This window comes from Parus major, chromosome 1, assembly GCF_001522545.3.
Source record: "Parus major isolate Abel chromosome 1, Parus_major1.1, whole genome shotgun sequence".
In the NCBI taxonomy this organism is placed as follows: domain Eukaryota; kingdom Metazoa; phylum Chordata; class Aves; order Passeriformes; family Paridae; genus Parus; species Parus major.
In genome coordinates, this window is record NC_031768.1 from 21,021,952 (window position 1) to 21,043,806 (window position 21,855).

Sequence of the window (21,855 nt, forward strand, 5' to 3'; positions counted from 1 at the left end):
ACAAACTTCAAGTACTCATTTTATCACTAACAGCACAGGTAAACTATTCTTAAAGTTTGAGGATTTTTTTCTTCATTACTTTGTTTTTCATTTGTGAGCTAGGAAGACCATATTAAACCAAAGTTATTTTCTTGCAGCCCAACTTGAGTCCATAAGGGTTTTGAGATACTCTCTATCTAATATTTTGTAATAAATATTGCTACCCAAAGCAACTTCATATCAAATTTTCTTAAAATAAGTGTCACAGGGAAGAGCTCTGCCTTATAATTTAAACTATTTCACAGTATTTTTTGCATAAATCAGGTACAATAAAATATTATCTGCATAAAAAGGCTTTATTATTGGATAATGGTAGAATAAAAAGTGTTGGAGGGTTTTTATAACTGAGTTGACCCCACATGCCGAACTTGTTATTTTCAAATATAGCTTTATTTTCCAAGGGAAGTACCTGCAACACCATTTTCTAACAGGTAAGACTAACATTAATCTACACAAGGAACCTACCGCAATTTATATTAAAGGAATATTTTTTAGGCATAGAGGAGATGTTGTATAAGCACCACAAGGCCTATACTTCACATCTCCCAAGCTCAGAAATGTTTCATACCCTTGACAGTGCAATTAGAAATGCACAGATAATTAAGCCAGTCTTCATCTCACTAACCAGTATAGCACAAACTCCAGTGAGAGTCTGGAATTCAGTATCTTCCATATGTATAAGAAACCTTCAGTTGCTGCGCCTTGTGCCAGCACAATCTCTTTGTTCTCAGTACCAAACTCACAGGTTAAAGGTATTGTGGGGTTAAAGTTATTAAACAGTAAGAAGAAATTATTAAGAAAAATTTGAAATATCCTTTGTTTGCTCTACATGTGGAGTTTCAGGCAGATTTTTATTAGCTTTGATGTAAATGAAAGCTACCAAGAAGAGCATGGAAAAGCCATATGATCTTCCAGGGTGTTTTCAGGACTCCCTGAATTACTTTCAGTTTTAGCAGTCTGTAAACTGGGAGTCCCTAGAGCCTGGGTCAGGTCTTCTGGTCGCCCAATGAAAAAAGTGTGAGACTGTTGCTGCCTTAGTGTGTCAGACTAAGATCTGACACCTCATGTATGATGATTCAGGAGCACTCTGCTTGGTATAATTAGTCAGAGGCAAGGGGTCCTGCATCGTGTGGGTTCCCAATTAATTTTCACCTGACATCTTGACACAGAGGGACCCTGTTGTAGAGCACATGACAGTCCAGCTGGCCACAGAGGCAACCTCATTCCTCCTGGTCCCCTGCAGTCCCTGACAGACCTAGAGGAACCAACAATTTCATGGAATCACAGAATATTCTTAGTTAGAAGGGACCCAGAAGGATTATCAAGTCCAACTCTTAAGTGAATGGCCCCTAGGGGATTGAATCCCAAACCCTGGTGTTATTAGTACTGCTCTCTAACCAACTTAACAAACTGAGCTAATCCCAGGGTCAGTTTCCACATCTCTGTCTTCAGATTGGAGATAACCCACAGATGCTGTTTGCTTCCTGGTGGCTGCCACTGCAGAGTTTTGCTTAAGCCTTTCCTCCTGCCCACGTGTCTGGCCACACAACTTGTAGTGTGTATGGGCAGGGTGGATGCCTCTTGCTCCTTACTGCGTATTTTGGATGCTGCACAGGCAATGCCAGAGGAAAGGGAAATGACAAAGATAGAAAGATCTATCTTAAGCACAGAAATATTGTGTTCTAATGTAAGTAAAAACTATTGAAGTAATGGAGGTCAAAAACATAAATTAAAACAATTTTAATAAACATACTTTAGTAGAACATATGCTTTTTATAGCTATGCTTGCACTATTTTTCCTTCTTTTTCCATTTTTTCCTATATCAAGTGAAATCTTAAGTGATTTTTTTTTACATTGTCCACATATCTGAACACCCAGATCTCACATTACTACAATGTGAAATAAATGATTGCTGGCAAATGATGATTTTCACTATCTGTGAAGTATACATACCAGAATCTCTTAGTTCTCTGCAAGCTTTCAGTTGGATTTAAATGAGCTGGCACCTCTCTCAAAACCCCTGTCTTTTTTGGGGTTCTCGTTGCTTTTTTTTTTTAATTTTGATTTTTCTGACCAAAATTGGAGGCGAGTCAGGACAGGTCTATTCTCTATCCTCTACAATCCCACATGCACTAAACTACACACAGAACCCACCTGCAAACTTCAAGGGTATCACATACTTCCTCATACAGGGTGATCTTCTACATCCTAGTTTTCCAGCTTTTAAATTGTATCTATAGAGAAGGTACTAGAAAGTTCCTTTACCAGTTTACCACTTTATGCATTTACTGTTCTTTCAGTACTCTCAGCAGTTAGAGAAATCCTTTTCTGAGTGCAGCAGAGGAACCAAGAAATTAGTTAAATGACTTGGTCTGGACTGTACAAGGACTCTGTCAACAACTAGGATATGATACTGTTAAATAATACTGTAGAGGAATACACTACTGAAACTGAACTCCCAGTTTAAACTGACATATCCTACAAACAGGCACCATGTTACAAGAGCAGTGCTCATTAAATCATAGATTGAAAGTCAGTTTCCAAGTATCAGAGCAGCACATTCTCCTTGAGCCTTCCTTGTTACTAAGCTGTGAATCACTTATATCCCATCAATAACCTGTTGTTGAAAAAAAAACTTTTCCTTGTTAGATCAGACAGTGGCATTACACAAATTTTATATTGTCCTTCACATTTTATTTTGCAGACAAACACAACTACTTAAATTACCTTGATCTGACATGCCATCTCCAGAACAGAAGGTATAGTACTGAAAGGTATAATGCATTTGCAGAAGGTATAGAACTGAAAGGTATAATACATTTGAAATACAGGGAATGTTTATTTTAGGTATTAAATTAAATGGTATTAACATAGAGTATGAAAAATACTGCCCTGTTCTTTACAGAATCTTTCTTGAACGAACAACTGTAAGAATGCATTTCAGATTTTACAGCTTATGTCAAAGTATTAAATGTTGTACTAAATTTTATTTTGGAAAATATGAAGTTTGTTCCACAAAATATATATATTTTATATTATTTGGGGAATCTCAGGTATGTTTAATTACTTATATTTCATAATGCAAAGTTAATCCTCATTGGACCTTAAATAAGCAGGAGGTTAGCAGAATTAACGAGTGCTACAAGTCAAATTTTATTACAAAGACTACTTTTCATTTGCTGATTGATTCGGGCAAAATAGCCATTACACTCAACATGACAAGAAAACAGAATGATTTAGTGGCAAAGAAATAGGTGGAAAATATTTCAGGGGTGTAGATGTTTTAAGAAAGATTAGAAAGATGGCATCAAAAGCCAAGGGGGGTATGAAAGAAACATCATATTCAGTCAAGAAGAAATCAGAGCAGTAGAAAAGTCATCATTTTTGATACTTTGTTCAAGCAGCACAGAATAACAGTTGTTTCTAGAAGAACAAAGAATTCTTGCACCTGCAGAAAGAAAGAAAAAGAAATAATAGCAACACAGCATCTTCCTGATTAAAAAAAAGTCAGTGTGGGTGTCCTTGAGAATATTAATTGAGATCTCCATAAAGGTCATGGTCCAGAAACTATGGAAACAACGTAGATCTAATGACACCAAACCCATTTTCTGAGTTAGCACCATACACTGGACATACCACATATTTTTCCCTTTTTCTTCAGGAGTACTTGTTTGAAAAGCTTTTGTGTAAGCTGTGGCAGAGCTGTGAGAGTTGGAAAGAGCATCCCTCCCCACTGTGGTGCTCTGGCACTCTGGCCACAGCTGGGGCTGCCCTTTGGCTGCAGGGAGGGACATGCTGGCACCAGTGCCATGCCCCAAGGGGTTCTAGGGCCACATGGTGAGGATCAAAAATTTGGGATGTATGGATCTTGCTATGACATTGAAAGGCAGCCACTCTCATGGAATAATGTTTGTATTCAAATGAGAGGCATTTTTCTTCCTAAGGTTATGTAGTACATTGAGTGATAAATATTGGTCATGGGGCTTTGCCTCCTATAGAGAGTTTGCTGAGGTCATAATTAAGATCATGAACACAAGGTGAAACATAAAAAATAGGACTTCAAAGAAAAAATACATTTCCTGTGACAGGCTCCTGGGTATTATGGAGAATGAAATTCTGAATGAAACTGCAACAGAAAAATCAAATAAAGCCTAGGTTTTGCAGACAGAGGAATGCACCATTTATCACAATATATTTTTAAAGGAAAGGCTTCAATAGCTCACAAGAACAGGGTCACAACCTTAATGCTGGCTGACTGAAGCTACTGCATTACTATCATCACAGATCACTTTTGCCCCAAACAGGTTTTAATGCATTGTAATGTGGGAATTAGCCGCTGCTTTCTGATAAGGAGCAAGTCACCTTCTATTATCAGGCATCAAATCATTTTAGTATTTTGCTGATATCTTCTTTTCGCCTGCAATATGCCAAAGAAAATAGTTTCTCTGTCTGTAGAGTGGAAAGAAAATGTGTCTGAATAAGAAAGAGATAAAAATGGATACAAAAATTAGCCCTCGAGGACAGTAGATTTCCCTAGACCTTGCTAAGAACAGTTATATTTGGCTTTAAGTACTCAAGCCCAAGCTTATTTTCAGAAAATGATAGATCCTATTCAAAGAGCTTAAAAGATGGCAAAGATATTTAAAGGAAGACAACTGGAATATGATCATAAGGGTGTGCCTTATGATCCCTTATGATCCTTTATGTCCCTTATTGGGGACCGAAGGATTTATGGATTACAAATTCAGCTTGTGCATATATATATATATATATATATATATAGTAGACACTCAAGCACACAGCTGGTGCACTTGGTGTCCTTTTGAAACAAAGGTTGCTGTCATGCAATAGGACAGGACAGCAGGGATGCTGGGGAGCATCATTTTAATATGGACACAAGGTCTTCCACTACCATAGCTCTGTGCATTTTTATGGCACATTCAAAGTTAGACTGCTGGCAATCTGTCAGTTTTTTCGTATGTGTCAAGGCTGTTGATAGAGATCTGCTGCAAGTCTCCTCTTAACCTATCCATCAGTTAACAAATAACTGTCACTCTCCACTATTATCTCTCTGTTTTCAATTACTCAGTGCTATGTCCTACTAATGGATAACACTTAGTAAAAAGGACAGGAAAGTTTGCATTTAGTAGTTATGATTCAGTAGTTGTGATTGACAGAACCAATAGGTAAATTCTTTGCTGTGTAAGAAAAAAGCTCAAGCTGAAGGTTTAGTAAACTCTCCCATAGAAAATGCCTTCAAGTCTACCCATGTATAGATGAGGATGGCAACATGTCCTTCATGCTGTGTGATAAAGACAGAGGAGGTGTGTCTTGCCTTCCCACTCTTGTCAGGTTTTCTTGATTGAAATTCTCTTCTACTGCAATATGTATTTAAAGACTGGTCCTCCTCCAACGCAACAAAACCACAGGTTCAAGTCAGACACCCTCACTCTGCAGCTCCAGTTTCTGAAAGGGAATTGCAGCTTGTTTATCCCGAATGCAGCTGCAATGGACTCCCTCCTGACTCATAGTCACAATAACAAGACTGAAAGAGAGATGAGCAGCAGAGCTGGAGCCATGGTTTCCATAGAAGGTTGTCCCATGACAGCTGGTTAGGAACAGCATGCAGGGATCTGGTGTGGTTGTCTACTGCTTGCTGCACAATCCTGAGGATTTCGTAGAAACGGCTCTCAGTTTCTGGAGTCAGTGGGACTTTCTCTTCAGGGTCTCTGGACAGATCGAAGAGCAGTGGAGGATCATGTCGTGTAATGAATCCTCCATGGCAGAAGCAAACGTGAGAATCATAGCAACCATTGGAATCCTCAGGACTGAAGTTTGGAGTGAAGAAGAACACTTTCCAGACAGATTCACCTGCAATTTACAGCCACAAAACAGCTGGTGATAAAGTGATAAAATGACATAATGGAAGTCCCTTGTCTTAGCAAATTCCACCAACATGGCAAGTCAGTCTTTTAGTAAAAAGACAGTAGAGACACTCAGTAACAGAGACTGCACCACACTGAAAGAGTAAAACAAGATTGAGCAAAGCAAAAATAAGCAAAATATGGTGATTTTCATGCTACACATATTAATGAAAAAACTATGATAATTTCATTCCCGTGGAAGAATTCTGATTAACTAAATCATAGAATACTTTAAATAATTTTGTGTTTTACAATAAACAGTACTAAGAAGATTTGCAGAAATATATACTAAATCTTCTTCAAAGCTTATTAAAATGTATTTTTGCCCCTTGACCATATTTACCCGCTGCTGGGCCCCATCTGCTTCTCATTTTGCTAATTGAAATAATTTCATTGTTACCTTTTCTCTCTCTTCCTCTCTTTGTTGTATTAACCCATTGTCCTCTGCCCCATTTCTTCATTGTAAACACCTGGATACTCATTTTATTAAATGGGATTACATGAAAAGGCATAATGGGTGCTAAATTCTTGTCTTATGCGTCTACATGATTTTTCCAAATGTAAATTATAAATTAAAAATAACAGTTACACTAGGACAATTCTTAGGTGACATTCTGCTTTGCAAAATGAGAACCAAAGTTCATTTATAGACTGGTAATCCTCAGTTTAACTTTCTCTGCAGAGAAAACTGAGCTGTCCATCCTCATGTAACTTCAGTTTGTGTTTTCACTGTTTGAAAATCCTACTTATTTCTTGGAATATGATTAAGAAAATATCAGTTAGTTCTTTCAAGAAGCAGTCTCAAACAGGTCTGTGAGGATCAAAAAACACTTAACAAGAAAGCTGTGAACAAAAAAGTTGTTACTATTTTCCTCAAGTATCACAGAACAAACAGGAAAGGCAGAAACAGAATAGAACTTCCAGGGAAGCATACCATCCTCCTACAGACAGTGAAGTATATAGTTCTTCAGAAATGGAACAAAGAATAATTAATTAGAGTACAAAACATCTGTATTTTATTCTTAATAAAAGCAGATTATTAAACAACTGAGATCTATAAGGTCAGATTTCCTGTCCACTTGAGACTATAAAAACAGTGGAAAAATGTAGTCATTGGTAATTTACATTTCTCAGCACCCTATTGTGAATTTTCTTTTTATCACCTCATGTTTTTAACTACTGAGTGAAAAATCTCTTTCTGGTATTTTGTTGAATTTTGTTAAGGTCACAGAAAGCTTGTTAGCCTAGTAACAGACTTTCAAAGATTTATGTGTGCTACAGTAGTTAATATTTATTAATCAGTCCGTCAGTACAACAAAATTAAAGGCACTAGAAAATATGGGATGGCTAGAGCAAAGATAAACTGGTATATGCCATGCTGTACCTACGTCACACTCAGCTTTTAAAGAAAAAAAAAACAAACCAAATTTAAAGAGAAATGCTTCAGCAGACTAAGGAGTCACAGGCTGCAGTTCTAGACAATAGCATGGATTTAAAGGACAGAAGGTGACCTTAAGATTCTTTACAGCTTCTTCTGTTCCACAGAATTTTTCACATTAGAAGTGATTTTACCTTTAGGAACCAATTCAATGACAGAGCCTGGGGACTACCAGTTCACTTCATCTCCACTTAAATCGGGGTCGGATAGGTGATGGCTATTATACACATTAGACTGGGAGAACCCTCTAAATGCTTCTTGGAAGTCAGCAAAGGGGAAGAACTTTTAAAGGCTGAGTGACTTGCTGGCACAGACAATAGGATGTGGCAGGTTTTAAAAGGCTCTGGCTGTGACAGCCTCAATGGCACAGTCTTACTGGGAAAAAAATGAAAGGAAATTTAAAGGAAGGCAAAGCAAGAGAAGGCCAGGTGACATAAGATGGCATTCCTTCATCTACCTCCAGTAACATTTTGAAAGGTTGGTCTGGCACTTGAATCTCTTGTTTTCTTAGAAATAAAATAAACAAAATCAAATACTGCCACTTAAATTTCTTTGAACTTATGCACAGAACATTTCCAAGAAATATACCTATTGTTTACTGAGATTTAGAATTTACATTCTGAGAAGGCATGAAATTCCGTACTAAGCATTGTTTCAGGCTCCTTAGACATGTTTAATTGGCAAGATTGATGGTGAAAAACATAAAAAGCCAAAGGGCTTGATCAGTCTGTGCACTGTACACCATTATAGACCATGCAACACTTACCATACCTGAAGAATTTGATTCCCAACACTATAGTAACTTGACAGAAGATCAACAAAAGAAAATTATATGTCTACTAAAATGTCAGTTAAAAGGCATTCCAATTTAGCCATGCACAGGAAAACTTTGTGGTCAAGCTGTCTTACCACACATTGGTCTTTCATGGTACATTTGTGCTGAATTAAATTGAAAAGAAAATTTTCATCCACTTTTTTTGGTGCTGGGCATTGTAGCACCAGGTCTGCTCAAGGGCTTACAGACAGCAGTACAAACTCGGGTAGTCCAAATTAATGGAAGTTGGTACAAGCAGCCCATATAAGTAAGGAATAGGGAAAAGAAAAAAACAAGGAAGTTGCACCATGTTTTTTTTTTCCCACACAAAATAAAGACTTGTTTAGGTTTTGATATATAAAGAGCATACAGCATGTTGAAAAATCACGCGTGGGTTTTGGGACAAGACATGTGTGACATCATCTCATGTCTGAGTGACATTGCTAGTGTTTTGAAGAGCTGATGGTACTTTATCATCAGATAAGCAGCTATAGAATGACATGATTATACAGTGTAAAACACTGAGCTCTGGGAGTGCAAAGCCTGTTACTCTGCAATGTTTATCTGTTGCACTGCAGCAGTGTTTCTGGAACTAGAGAAGCAGCAGCAGACTCTAAACACCTATTTCCTAAGCATTATAAAAATTAAAGCCTATCTGTCAGTGGCTGTGGCTGTGGAGCAGCCAGTGCAATATACCAGGAGACATTAAGAACTGTCAGACTTCTAATCAGTAAAGCTGATGAACTATATAAGGCACAATATTAAAAAGAGAGACCTCTCTTCCAGTCTCTCAGCTGATATAAAATCTCATTTTGTAAGAAGGTTAACTACAAGGATCAAATTAATCTCCTAGTAATTAACGGTACCTGTGTTCTCCAAAGCATCTGGATACTAAACCCTTGTTATATAAAAAGATAAGGGAATGTCTCTTCCACAGTGAAGTTAGTAGTAAAATTGTCAGGGCTTCCCCAAAGCCAAGTATATCAAGCCCCTTCTGAACCACAGGCAGGCTCTAAGCCTGCAGCACCCTTAAAGGTCCTGTCCCAGTGCTTCACAAATTATTTCAGTCCAATTTTCCTGCAATTCTCAGTTCTCTGAGCTGTCCAATAAGTTTTCTCTCAGAATACCTCTTTCCTTTACATGTTAAAAAAAACAAAAACTAAAGAAGTCATACTTCTAAATAGTTTCAAATTTGGACTAAGTTGCCATTAGTCCAAGCAAATCTGCTATGAACATAGCTATTCAGTGTTCAATCTCCCTAGAAGACTCCTTTCATTATCCTTAACCCAGTTATTTATCCTCTCAAACAGACAATAGTAGCTCTAACAGACCGGCAGAGGCCATGAGATTAAATAAAAGTCTCTCAGTAAGATATATTAATATATTCAAGATGAAGTGACACACTGGATAGGGATGCCATTTCTGTTATAAATGCACCCTTCTTAATCTTTTATGGTTAACTGGTGTTTTCTGATAAGCAGTTCTTGAATGAATAGAAGCTATTGTTGCATTATTGCCTGGGACTTAATTTTCACTGAATTTAATCTATCACAGTAGCTTTACAGGTTTGCAGCTACTGTAATTTCCTTTTTTCATATTACTGTGTTGCCTCTTTCTGTAGAAGTACAAGTTAAACAGGGCTGTTCTCCACTGTACATTGGAGAGCTAGTCCCTGCTTGAATTCAGATGCCTCTGATGGGAGCCATTTGGGTGTAGCAGACTCAAAATCATAAATTGAGACAGACTTTTCTTTGTCTCAAGTGTGCTCTGTAGCCATTGTCAACTCCCACACTCTAACTCATGCTTCTCAACATTTCTACAAGGTAGCAGATGAAAACTGCAGCTCACTTGAAAATTACTTTCTTCAGATAACTCTTGTTATTGGATTGAATCCGTTCCTCCTGCTTCCTCTAAGTTCATTCAGAATTTTTAGGTTCTCTGCTAATCTTATTCATAGCAGATATCACATATATTCAGCTCTTTGATAATTTAACAATGTAGAAAAGGCTTCAGTTCTGAAATTCTTGTAGAACTATATATAGGTCTATATAACAAAGACAATAGTATTTGGTTACTATAATGAAACTATACATATTATTTTATGACATTAAATATTCCATTTGAATTAAAAAAATTGTAACTTTTTTATTCTTACAATGAAAATGTCTTTTTTTTTTTAGATATTTGTTTTAAGAGTCTGGGTATCTTATATTTGATGAATATCTGGGTGGTATATTGTTAATCCTTCAAAAGACAGCACATATTGTCCCAGTGTCAGTGGAAAATAACTGACTGATATTCAAAGACACAATGTTGATTTACAACAATCAGTTCTTGCTAGAAGAGGCTTGCATAAAAAACTGCAGAATTTACAGTATTTGAGTGAAATCCACGAAAAAAACCAGCAATAGTGATTTTAAAATATTTAGAATAAAACCTACAGTGTTAAGTATCCACTAAACCAGAAAGGATTGCACACTCCTGAATATCTAATAGCCACACTGAACAACTGCTGCAGGAAAAATACAAGACACACTGAATCCATGCCCAGATTGCTGATGACAGAAATCTCATACTGAGTTCTTTATCTAGAGTAAATGTTGTGGTATGAGAAACTTCTACTGAATTCTGTTCAAAAGTCAAGATTATCTGTTGAATTGTAGTAGATGAAAAAGAATTCTTTTCCTGAATTTTTCTTCATTACCTTCAAAAAGAATTGATTGTTCCTTTGCAGTGTTTTCTTGTTGAAGAAAGTCTTAAAAGGGAAGAATCTGTGGATATAGAAATTATGCTGCTATAGTAGGAAGTGCTATAATGCAATGTTATGCCTCATATTTTGATGTCTTAGGTGATAGCAACATGGAAGAATGCATATTGCTCTGGAAGAAAAACTTCATCTGTAGTAATTTAATGGAAATAATCCAGACACCTGCTAAAGATTTGTTTGAAGAATATTTACTTGCTGAATGGTCCATATAATTTTCAGTTCATCTAAGCAGCAGCTGATGGTATGCTGAAGACAGAAGATGCTGGCATACACACACAAAAAAGAAACCTTAACCAAACCAAATCAGAAAACAAAAAACAAAAAACAGACAACCAAAAAAACCGGGTCATTTTCAATCTCTATTAAAAGTCCTTGAAAACAGAAAAGCCTTATTATATTGCTTATGAAAAAAAAAGCTTTCCATGGGAGTCAGTCACTCAGTTAATCAATTAATCAGTTAAGAACACCCCTAGGAACAAAGAAGAAACACTTTGCCAAAGATAGCAAAACCCAAAGAGAAACCTATTCAGAACTGTGTTTTGTATTTTGATTTTTTTTCCTGTCCTTCAGGAATGCATTTTACTACAGAAAATAAATTGAGGACAATCATTTTCGTCTTTCATAAAATGGATGCAATTTTTCTGAGTGAACAGATCTGTAAGATTCAGAGAGTAATTTTCCTGATATTAATCAAACACAGGACAAAGATACAATGGAAGTCCTAAGCAATTTTTGCAAATATTTTTAGACAAGTTTGCATCAGCCAAAACCAAACCCATCATCAGGATTTTTTTTATTTATTATTTTCTTCAGAAAGGTTTCAAAATTTGGATGTTGAAAAAAAATAAGCTGTTGACACATGGAATGCTAGTGAAGTATTCAAAATCATTAATATGAAAATTATTACCATGCCTAATGCTTAAGTTACCAGATTTACATCTAAAACCAAAGAAATAACTGTTAAAAAGTTACTTTAAAAATTAAAAATAGAAATTTTGTAACTGCAGTTGCCTGAAATTTTGTGCTATGCCAAAGAATACTGAATAATCATTTTCCTTACTTTAAAAAGTTGAAGAAAAGAGTTAATTTCTCTTCCTTACAAGTGTCTTAGCTAGTTGAATTATTTTATTTTTTTCTTTATTTTTATAAAGTTACTAGGTCACTTAAAAACCTTTTGGAAAAAAAAAAATTGAAAATTTATTCAGTTAAGCGTAAATGACAAGAGAGGAAAGGAGTTTCTTTTATGAGACTAAAAAAGTTGAGTTAAAATGAACATTTTCAAGTAATTTAGTGCAAAAAATATCAGTATCAGGCAGTCCTATATTCAAACAAAAAATAGAATGACTGAAATTTTGTTTTATTTTAAAGATGTATGTGCAGTTTAGAATCTGAAATATGAGACAGCAGTTTTTATCCCTATGCTAGAAAATTCATGTATTTTCCAGAATGTGGAGCTAGTAAAAGATTACCAATGATGTTAAACCATAAATTTGCAATTTTCCTAATACTGAGCAAACAATGCAAAAACCCTTCAAAATCCTGAATTAAAAACCTTAAAATGAAAAGGACAAAGCACAGAATGTTCTCTTACAGATGATCATCAGAGACTCTGGTATAGATTACAAATTTGTTTTTAAGAACATTTCTAGAAGTGCATTTTCTTTTTCACAAGCTTGTTTAAGGTAATGGTATTTCAGAGAAATCCAGCAGTTCTCCAGTTTGGACCTTTATGCAAAAGCCAAACTTGATTTCACAGTTCTCCAGGAAGCAAAAATGTCTGCATTTGAAAGGAAGAGTTTTAGTAAAGTAATATTTTCTTGTTTTGGTTGGATGCAAAGTGGATGTAGAAATCTCCAGCTGTTCTTCAGATGACACTAAGTGATGGAAAAAGAAAAGGATCTTGACTCTCTCATAATTTTCAGCTTAAAAATGCATGTGTATAGTGCAGTGAAAAACAGGCTTTACCCTTCAGAAATGCAATAACCTGCTAGAACCACCTTCCTCTGAGAAACAAGAACATAGAAAGATGTCCTGTGGATGCAGATGAGATGAATATGTTTTAACTGTTCCTTATACAGGACTTGGATGGAAACAACAGCATCATTTTCATAAAAGGTTACTTAGGTCTGGCATTCAATTAATACAAAATAATTTTTGTTTTTGAATTTGAATTTTCAGGGTTTGTTCATTGGGTCTTTTTGGGGTTTTACTGGGACTTTGTGGTGTTTGGGTTTTTTTGGGGGGAGGGTTTTGTTTGGGGTTTTCTGTTTGTGTTTTTTGTTGTGGTTGTTGTTGGGGGGTGGGTTTAGTAAGGACTCATTCAGTGAATTGGTCTGGAAGTCTGGCTTGTGCCTTCCATGCTGCAGCCATATTCCTGCCCCTTAGCTTGCCATCTAAACCAGGATAAAGGGAAGTGAAAATAAGAAACAGAAAGGAAAAAAAATGAAGTCTCCATTTCAGCTTAAATAACTTTGATAATAAGTTTGCTTTATGCTCTTGTTATGATTAGGAGTAGAGTTTGTATTTTTTTAAAGGACAGTATTTAATTGCTTTTCATTCCCTTTATTTCTCTCTCTCTCTCCCAGACTAAGTAGGGGAACGCTGGTAGGGAATGGAGCACTGCAAATCCCAGGGTATAAATAGCTCTGCCTGAGCCTAACAATAACTCTGCTGCCACTGACACAGAGCAGAGCAAAGGCAAGAAAATACTGTAACAGTATTTGTCATGCTTGTCAGGGGGAACACTTTCCTACCTAAAATATTGTGAGCAGAAGTGTGTATCAGATGATTAGGTCAATTTTCTTGAGCTTGATACAAACCGTTTCATGGTGTCTGTTCATGCTGGAAATGCTCTTCTCTCTTTTGACAGTCATGTTATTTCACACTTATCAAATAATATGTCCATAACTGTGTCACCCAAATGCAACTGCAGCTGTTCTGATATGAGGCTCAAGATAGTAAATTAAAATTCTTAATTAGATAGTTTAGGTAAATGACACTTGTTTTGCTTCCTCCAGTTCTGTGGTTGAAACACTGAACAGAAAGAAGGGATTTGGGAGATGATTTGAGATTTTCGGAAGTTTTCCTTGATTGTGGTGCCTCCATGACATGGGGAAGATCAAGTAGAGAGAGGGGAAAAAATACAATGGGGGCAAACATGGAATAAAGATGATGTCCATAAAGCAAGTTAGGAAGCAGGAAAACAAAACATCTTCAATAATCAAGTAGATGAAACAGTTGCAATGAACTACAGCAAGAAACAATAGTAAGTGATTCAGATGTTTAATGCAGAGCAAAAAGATGTTTCTTTTTGATATAATAAAAAATAAAATAAGGAGTAAAGAAAGAAGCCATAAAGATCTTATAAAATTATCATCATCATCATCAACAACAAAAAACCCAACTCCAAACCCACTTTTAAAATGGGAGGCTTCTCTAGAGAGAGCAGTGGAAATGAAGGAACTTGTGAGACTGAAAAACAAAAGGCAAATGACAGAAAAACCCTCATGAGGGTCAGAGTTCATTACAGCTTCTGCAGTTGGGAAAGATTCACAGAAGGGTTTGATCAATTAGGAGGATCAAAGTGGGATTCACTGTCAGTGAGACTAGAAGCATAGAAATAAGGAGAGAAAGGGGAATAAACAGATAGGAAAAGGATGAAAACACTGTAAAAAGACACAGTTAAGAGGGGAGAAAGGAGCTGCTCTCTGTCCAACAAAAATGTGCTGTAACTAATGTGAAGGCTCATGAGTTATTACTGAAGGAAAAGTGACCTACATATTATGAATCAGATACTTGAAGCTATTTAAGTCCTTCAGTGGAGAACAAACACTAATCCATATCACACTGACACTTCAATGTCTTTCATGAATGGCAGCACTCAAGTCCAGAAAAGTGGTCTGCAGCAATTGTCTTTGACTCTCGAGGAAACCTTAAGGAACAACTTTGCTGTAAACTGTAACATACAAAAGTCTAATATCAGTAAAAGATATGTCTATGAATCTATGGAAATTTGTTACTTTTTGATACAAGTTTTTCTGCAATTTCTTTGATAGATTACTTTGCCAATGTGTGTTGCTATTAAAGACAAAGTCTGGTGACAAGGAATGAAGCTTAAATGAGACTTAATGAAATTTTTTTAAGTGATTTTGTGGAGGGACGCCTATGCTTCCACAATTAGAGCTGACCCATAACCACCACCACCTGTAAGAAAAAGGGAGACAATCCTCAGAGAGCTGATAGCTACCAGACAATATAAATGACAATTTTAGTCTTGTGTTAAAAGGAAAATTGAACAAGCAAAGTGAGTGGCACTTTCTTAATTAGATTTTAAAGATATTTATGACAGTGCCACTCTAGTCAGGATTTGCATTTCAATATCTTTCTGACCATTCTTGTCAGTTCTTTCATGACACTAATGCATGAATAAAATGCTGCTTTGTGTTCCAAAACTGATTCACTATTTGCATTTTATTGCACATTCTAATGGCTATCTTATTTATTTATATTTGTAGACAGGCTCTTTTTTGAATCTCTGCTGATTTAAAAGAAGAGATTACACAAAATAAATTCCCTGAGTCCACAATTCCCAGTCAACTTCAAAAAACTCCTATAGTGTTCTTCCCAACACTTAGCACAATAATACTATTTTCAGACTGCAAAAAAGGTAGCAAGGCATCTCCACTTTTAAATTCATGTTACTAAAATAGGATTTATTGCTCATCACTTTGCTACTACTTAGCATTCAATCTGACAATCTGGTCACCTCACCTAATTTTGGATCACTGCAGGCAACGTGCAGGTCTTTATGTAAGCTATGGGTCGTTATGTTACCAGCCTATACTTATCTGCTTCTTAACTTTGTTAGAGGTGTTTAGGATGAGAAGAGTTATGCTTGTTTCTCTTTTGATGAGAGCAGCTCTCAGGTTAGCTCATCTGTAGGCATCGACACTGTAGACATGGACATGTTGTCATCACCATCCTCAGAGTTTGCAAAAAACCAAAGTTTTATGACTCTTGAGGGAACCAAAAAGCCTCACTGCCCAGCCCTTGGGTGGACCCTCATAAGTGCAACCTGCCCATGGACCACGATTCCTATTTCAGCTCAGCCCAAGGCCATCAGTCCCTGCCTGAGTGGTGCAGCAGTGGCCAGTTCCCAGCCCTGTCTCTGGGTGTCTCCAGACTACAGCCTTCCTTCCAACTCTGTCTGTGCTCTCATTTCCTCCTGCTCCTGACTGCACTCCCTGGGTGGACCTTGAATTTGACTCACTACTTTTCCAGGACTGGGGCTACTGTGGAGTGTGTTACCAGCACCCAGCTCTGCTCAGTCTTCTCAGGTGCTGGAAGACACTACTCTGTCAGTAGTCACTGTCAGTGCAGGGTCACTCACAGTTCTGTTCGACTCACCTTCAGGATGAAGTGTCACCCCATTTAGAAAGCTGAACTTGTCTCTCCAGTATTCTTTAGTATACCCTCAATTTTGTTTTTATGATCAAATATCTATCTACAAGGTGCTGCTGCTTATGAAATTCCCACAGTGCTCATCCATAGGATGTTAAAAATTTCCTCCTCTTAAGGGCATACATGTAAAACCCCACATATTTCACTGACATGGGCAGAAAAGAGAGGTTTCCCTTCCTTGTTCATGTATGTTACTTCCGCATACTTTTTAAAAATGAATCTTACTTATCCTTAATGATCATCCAATGACCTTTGAAATACAGTCACTAACTACAGTTCATCTGCATCAACACTGCTTACGAGATGCTGTATCTTGCTCATATAAATGTACATTTCTTCTGTTCCAGTTATAGAACAAAATCTCATTTCAGGTATTTCAAGTGAACTTTGTTTTTGTCATCAATTCATCCCTTTGCCACTGCACAATTGCTTTCCACAATGTATTTTCTAAGAGCTCTCTTGATGTATAGTGTCTTCTATTGTAACTTTCGTGCTACTATCATTCATTTCCTTTATTGCAGTAGACAAAGACATTTTATTGGCATGCTCCTTTCACTTGGTGTTTTATCTACTAACTTTTTCAAATACAAATCCTTCACAAACTTTTTCTGGAGTTTAAATAAGGATTTTGGTATAGATGACTATCTCACAGTTCATTTGGTTTGTCCCATCCCTCAATTACCTGTTGCATTGTCTACTCTAAATTCCATTTCCACACCTTTTGCAAAATTGTGGTACACTGAAGTGAATGTTAAAATCCCTGTGAATTTACTAATGATTTAATCTTGTTTGTCTTCAGTTCAACAAAGTATTCCTACATTATCTTTAAATAATAACCCCATGCTTAAATTTAGCAAACTACAATGTATTCTATGACTGAAACTTCTGTGTGTTTAACTAATTGTTTAAGCAAGGATCTGCATATGTTGCTCAACTTCCATCAAATTTCCTACTTCAAACAATTTGACAAAAAAATAATGAGTAAATTATTTTTTGGCCATCTGTGCTACTGCTTAATAAAACAGTTAATGAGAACTGTTTTAGTTTTTTGCAACACTGATATATATTAATGAATATACTGAGGAATTTATTTAATGTTTTCTCAAGGCCTATAGGAAGTGCTCATCCATACATGTATATGCATACATGACATACTACTTAATATATCCAGGTAAATCCAGGTGGTTTTGAGCTATGTGATGTGTGGACCTAGGTGCAGCCTTTGAACAAAGCCCTTCTCAGCTCTTAGGCCTCTTGGAGAGATTCATGGGCATAGTATAGTCCTACACAATGCCCACAGTGCTCAGCTGAGATGTTATCAGCTATAGAGCGAGTTCATCTCAAGCTAGAAGAATGCAGCAATGGACCCCAGTAACTCCAGCCTCTGTCCTTCATTCCCTGTGCTATATTTTCTTACAGATTTTTGTGTACATAAAGACAAAAGTGCTAGAACTTCAGGCAGCACTTGATATCTCACCTAAAAATGACTTAAAACTTCTATCCAATAATTTTCATGGGTCACAAAGGGTGAGGGGTTTTGATGACACATGAGTGGCAAAAGGAATACTGGTAGGATTTTTTTGCCTATAGTTTCTGGAGCATAGTAGCTAGACCAATACTGTGAATGAGGTGGTAGAATCCATATTCGTTGCTTTTGGCTTGATCTTTTATTTTTTACTAACTATATAATGCAATGTAGTAATTCTAACAAGCCTCAAAGTACCTTTGAAGACTGTACTTATAAACTTAATCCAACACCTATTATTGCTTCTTGTGGCACTATGAGGTCCAAGATGTATAAGAAAGACAAAGACAAGTTAAAGAAAGCTTTATCCTTGAGCATGAAATTCTACATCTTTTTACTGGTCTAAGAGTATGTTTCAATACATTATAGTTTTCTTTAAGGGCTCTAACCCCTTATTTTAAGAAGTGATATAAATAAAGAGAATATAGAACTGTTTGCAGTCTGAAGTCATTCAGTTACACATTGTTCTTTCTCAGAACAACTGAAAGTGCTTTTGGCACTACATGACAGATATAAATTTTATATATGCCCTTGCTCCTCACTGCAGTTAAGAGTGATGACATGATATTGTGAAATAGAAACATCTGCATACTGGTAGTTGTTTCTGGACTGTTGAATCTCACATTAAATTTTTAATTCACATTTCTACAAACTCATCCTCTATCTCTCACTTTTAGCTGGTTTTTTTATCAAAATACTCCTTATAAAATATGTGACAATAGTAATGGCAACACAAAGGACTAGAAAAAGGTTGTTTGATTTTATTTACTATCATGGCCCCTTCTAAGCATTTTTATGTTGTTCTTCACAAGGCAAATCACCTTACATGCATTCCTTATTCATTGCAATGGAAAAGAAAATGGATTACACAAATGATTTTCAGCTGTAAACCAGGTTTTGTTTAGCATTCAGCAATGGTTTGCAGTAATCCTTCATATTATAGTGCACCGCATACTGACAGTCATTCACCTCAATTTCATCTTGTTATTAATTAAAACACACTTTCTCTAACATTTCTAAAGTCTCTAACTAGCTGTCATTTACCCTTAACATGCCCAAGATTAGTCTTTCTTAAACTCTTTACTGATACCCAGAGGGAATTCCTAACTGAGGTCTTGACACTTAGACTCTGTAGACATACAAAGGAACCTGAATAGGATTAGAGAATAGGAAATCTTCCAACCAAAGTGCATTCAAGTCATAGTCAGGCCAGGGAGATGGACCTGCTAAACAATTTACCTGTCTTCCAGATCTTCACCCTCACTTTGAAAGCATTGCCTGTCCTGGTGAATCTCATAGATCTGTCTAGTTTTAACTTCAGAATTTTGGATCACTACTCCCATAACATAAAAAGACCAAAATGTTAAGCATAAAAAAGGTTATCTGCTTCCACAACTAGCTCTGCAAGAGCAGATCAAAATTTACAGGAGGAGTAAGATACCCATATACAGACATATTACACAGCTTACAGATGTCCAAGAATGCAGATAAAGCTTTCCTAAAGCTTCTCCTCTACATCCCTGAGACATAATGTGTCCTCACACAGCTTTTGCAAGTATGTAGCAACTGCAATGCAAAATCTAACAATGCAGTGTGGCAAAAAAATATCTGAGGTCAATTTGGTCCACAAAGCAAACAAATTGCCTGAAATTAGTTAGAAAAGACAAAGTATAATTATCATAGGAACTGTTGTGTGTCCAGGAAGAGCCTGTGTTTACAGGCTCAGTCAAGCTCTAAGGTTCACGTGTTAATGGGGTAGAAACCTGTTTCTGACTCCTCCATGTCATGGCAATAACACAGATATATCAGGCTTTACATGGAGACATTGTCCTTGTAATCATGTGACAACATCTTAGTTTGAAAAATACTCACTAATAGAATTATACTTCAAAACATTCAAATAATTTATACTTATGTCTCTTGACTAAGAGATAAAAATCTGTAACATTTTCATATTTAAGCTGTGTTAAAGAGAGTAATGTTGCTTTTTTCATGTTTTCTATCTTCCAAATGCAAACACTTCCCATGGATTAAATGCTTTGAAAGATGTCTACTCAAAAATATTTTCTGAAGCACAAATGGCACATTTACTTTTTCAGTTCCACCTGCTAGTTATATTAGCATTAGCAACAAAATATTTCTCAGAACCTAGTTCAAGGTTATTGTTTTGGTTTGTCTCAGTTTGGCTAATTCTTTTCAAAAATCAGTATGTCATCACCATTTAAAAGCACTGATAGATATTAAACACTACCTATCTGGAGACCTCAAATATTTTGGTAATATAAAAGAGGGGAAAATGAGGCCTTTGATAATTATCAGGAGATACAAGATTTGTATAATCTATTTAGTATCATGTTCCCAAATCCAGTTAAAGCATTTATCAACACCTTTTTCTTGATTATTACAACCTCTCTCAATGTAAATATCAGAACGGTCTTCTAAGCCAGCCTGCTGTTGCCACAACACAGTCCTTGGAGCTACCCAGGATTCTTGAAATCACCAGAACTTCTAAATAACCCAACAGATCCCCTAGAGCAGAGCTGAATGAACTGAAGCATATAAGAAAACAACCTGTATTCTTGTACAATTTTTTGTAATTCCCAGTTGCTTTTCTACCTACAGACTGATTGTTTCCACTGACCGTGAAACTGAACTGAGACATTTGTGTTCAGTACTTACTCTTGTACTAAGATAAGCTTATTAATGCATTTTGCAAGATTTTCAGGATAAATATGAAAACTGTCAAAATATGATACCCAAGAGATTATACCTGTAAAAAAATCTGGTAATTTTTTGCCACTTTTGAAAAGTCCAAATATTATAATCCAAATATTTCAAGTATCATAATTCATTTTCCATAATGATCCCTATTTCAAGTCACATAACGTATTTTCTGACACTAAAGAATGCATCAGATTACTAATCTTTTCCTTATTCAAAACATAAAATTAGAGAATGAAAATCAAAACAATGTCTGAAGTTCTAAACTTTTCCATCAAAGTTTAAAATTGACAACTGCAAAGAGGACCCAAAAAAATTTTTTTTACATGTTTTCAGTATTTGTTTTGAAAAAGCTCAGCTATATATAAAACCTCAGTTTCAGCATGACATAATAGCTACATTTTTTTCTCTTCCTTATGGTTTCAATTCAACCTTTGGTCTTCTTACTCTGATCAGCTCCATTAGGATAAAAGCTCCCACATAATAGGTTTTTTAGCAAATTTTCAGCTTTAAGGCAAAACTTCCCTCTCACAGCATAATTCAAATTTCCCTTCTGTGAAACATGTATTTCTCCCCATACTTGCACATAAGCTCATGCCTTCACAGCATACATACAAATAAGCCTCACTGATGAAACTGATTTCCTCTGGAAAAAAATGGTCAGTTTTATTTAATCTCTGGCTTTCTTGTAAGTTTCTTTTTGAAAACTGACCTGAATGTTCAAGAGTTCCAGTTGTTTCTGAATAATATAGATATGTGGTCTTAGAGCCTCTGGCTACAGCTGAAAATTTGTTGTAGTATCAATTATATTGTTATTCAGACTCAAAAAATCATTGTCAACTACAAGCAATCCACTATTCAGTATTACAGAGCTATCAGTATTATTCTCAATGGGTGGAAGTCATAATCTTTAACTTTTATGTAATATTTATGAATCAAAATTATGTTTGAGTATTAGGCTTTGAGAAATCAGACAATAAAACTATGATATCATATAAAGCACCTGATGCAGATATATATATATTAAAAAATAATTGGTTTAGCTTCTAATTTAGATATGATGCATAAAAAAGAGAGGGATATTCTACAGCACAGTAAATTCCATTTTTATATCAATGCCTTAAAACCCACAGCCTACCTACAGTAGACAGGAATTGAATTTTTCT

General features: G+C 36.0%; 1 protein-coding gene across 3 annotated transcripts in view; it reads right to left on the bottom strand.

Annotated features, from left to right (window-relative positions):
- Nucleotides 1-325: 325 nt before the first annotated feature.
- Nucleotides 326-21,855, bottom strand: part of STS (steroid sulfatase) — a 109,001-nt gene continuing 87,471 nt past the window's right edge. For all 3 annotated transcript variants that reach the window (XM_015627786.3, XM_015627776.3, XM_015627792.3), the window contains one exon: nt 326-5,911. In XM_015627786.3, the coding sequence (XP_015483272.1) occupies nt 5,529-5,911 (383 nt within the window). In that variant the 3' untranslated portion in view covers nt 326-5,528. The remainder of the gene's footprint in view (nt 5,912-21,855) is intronic.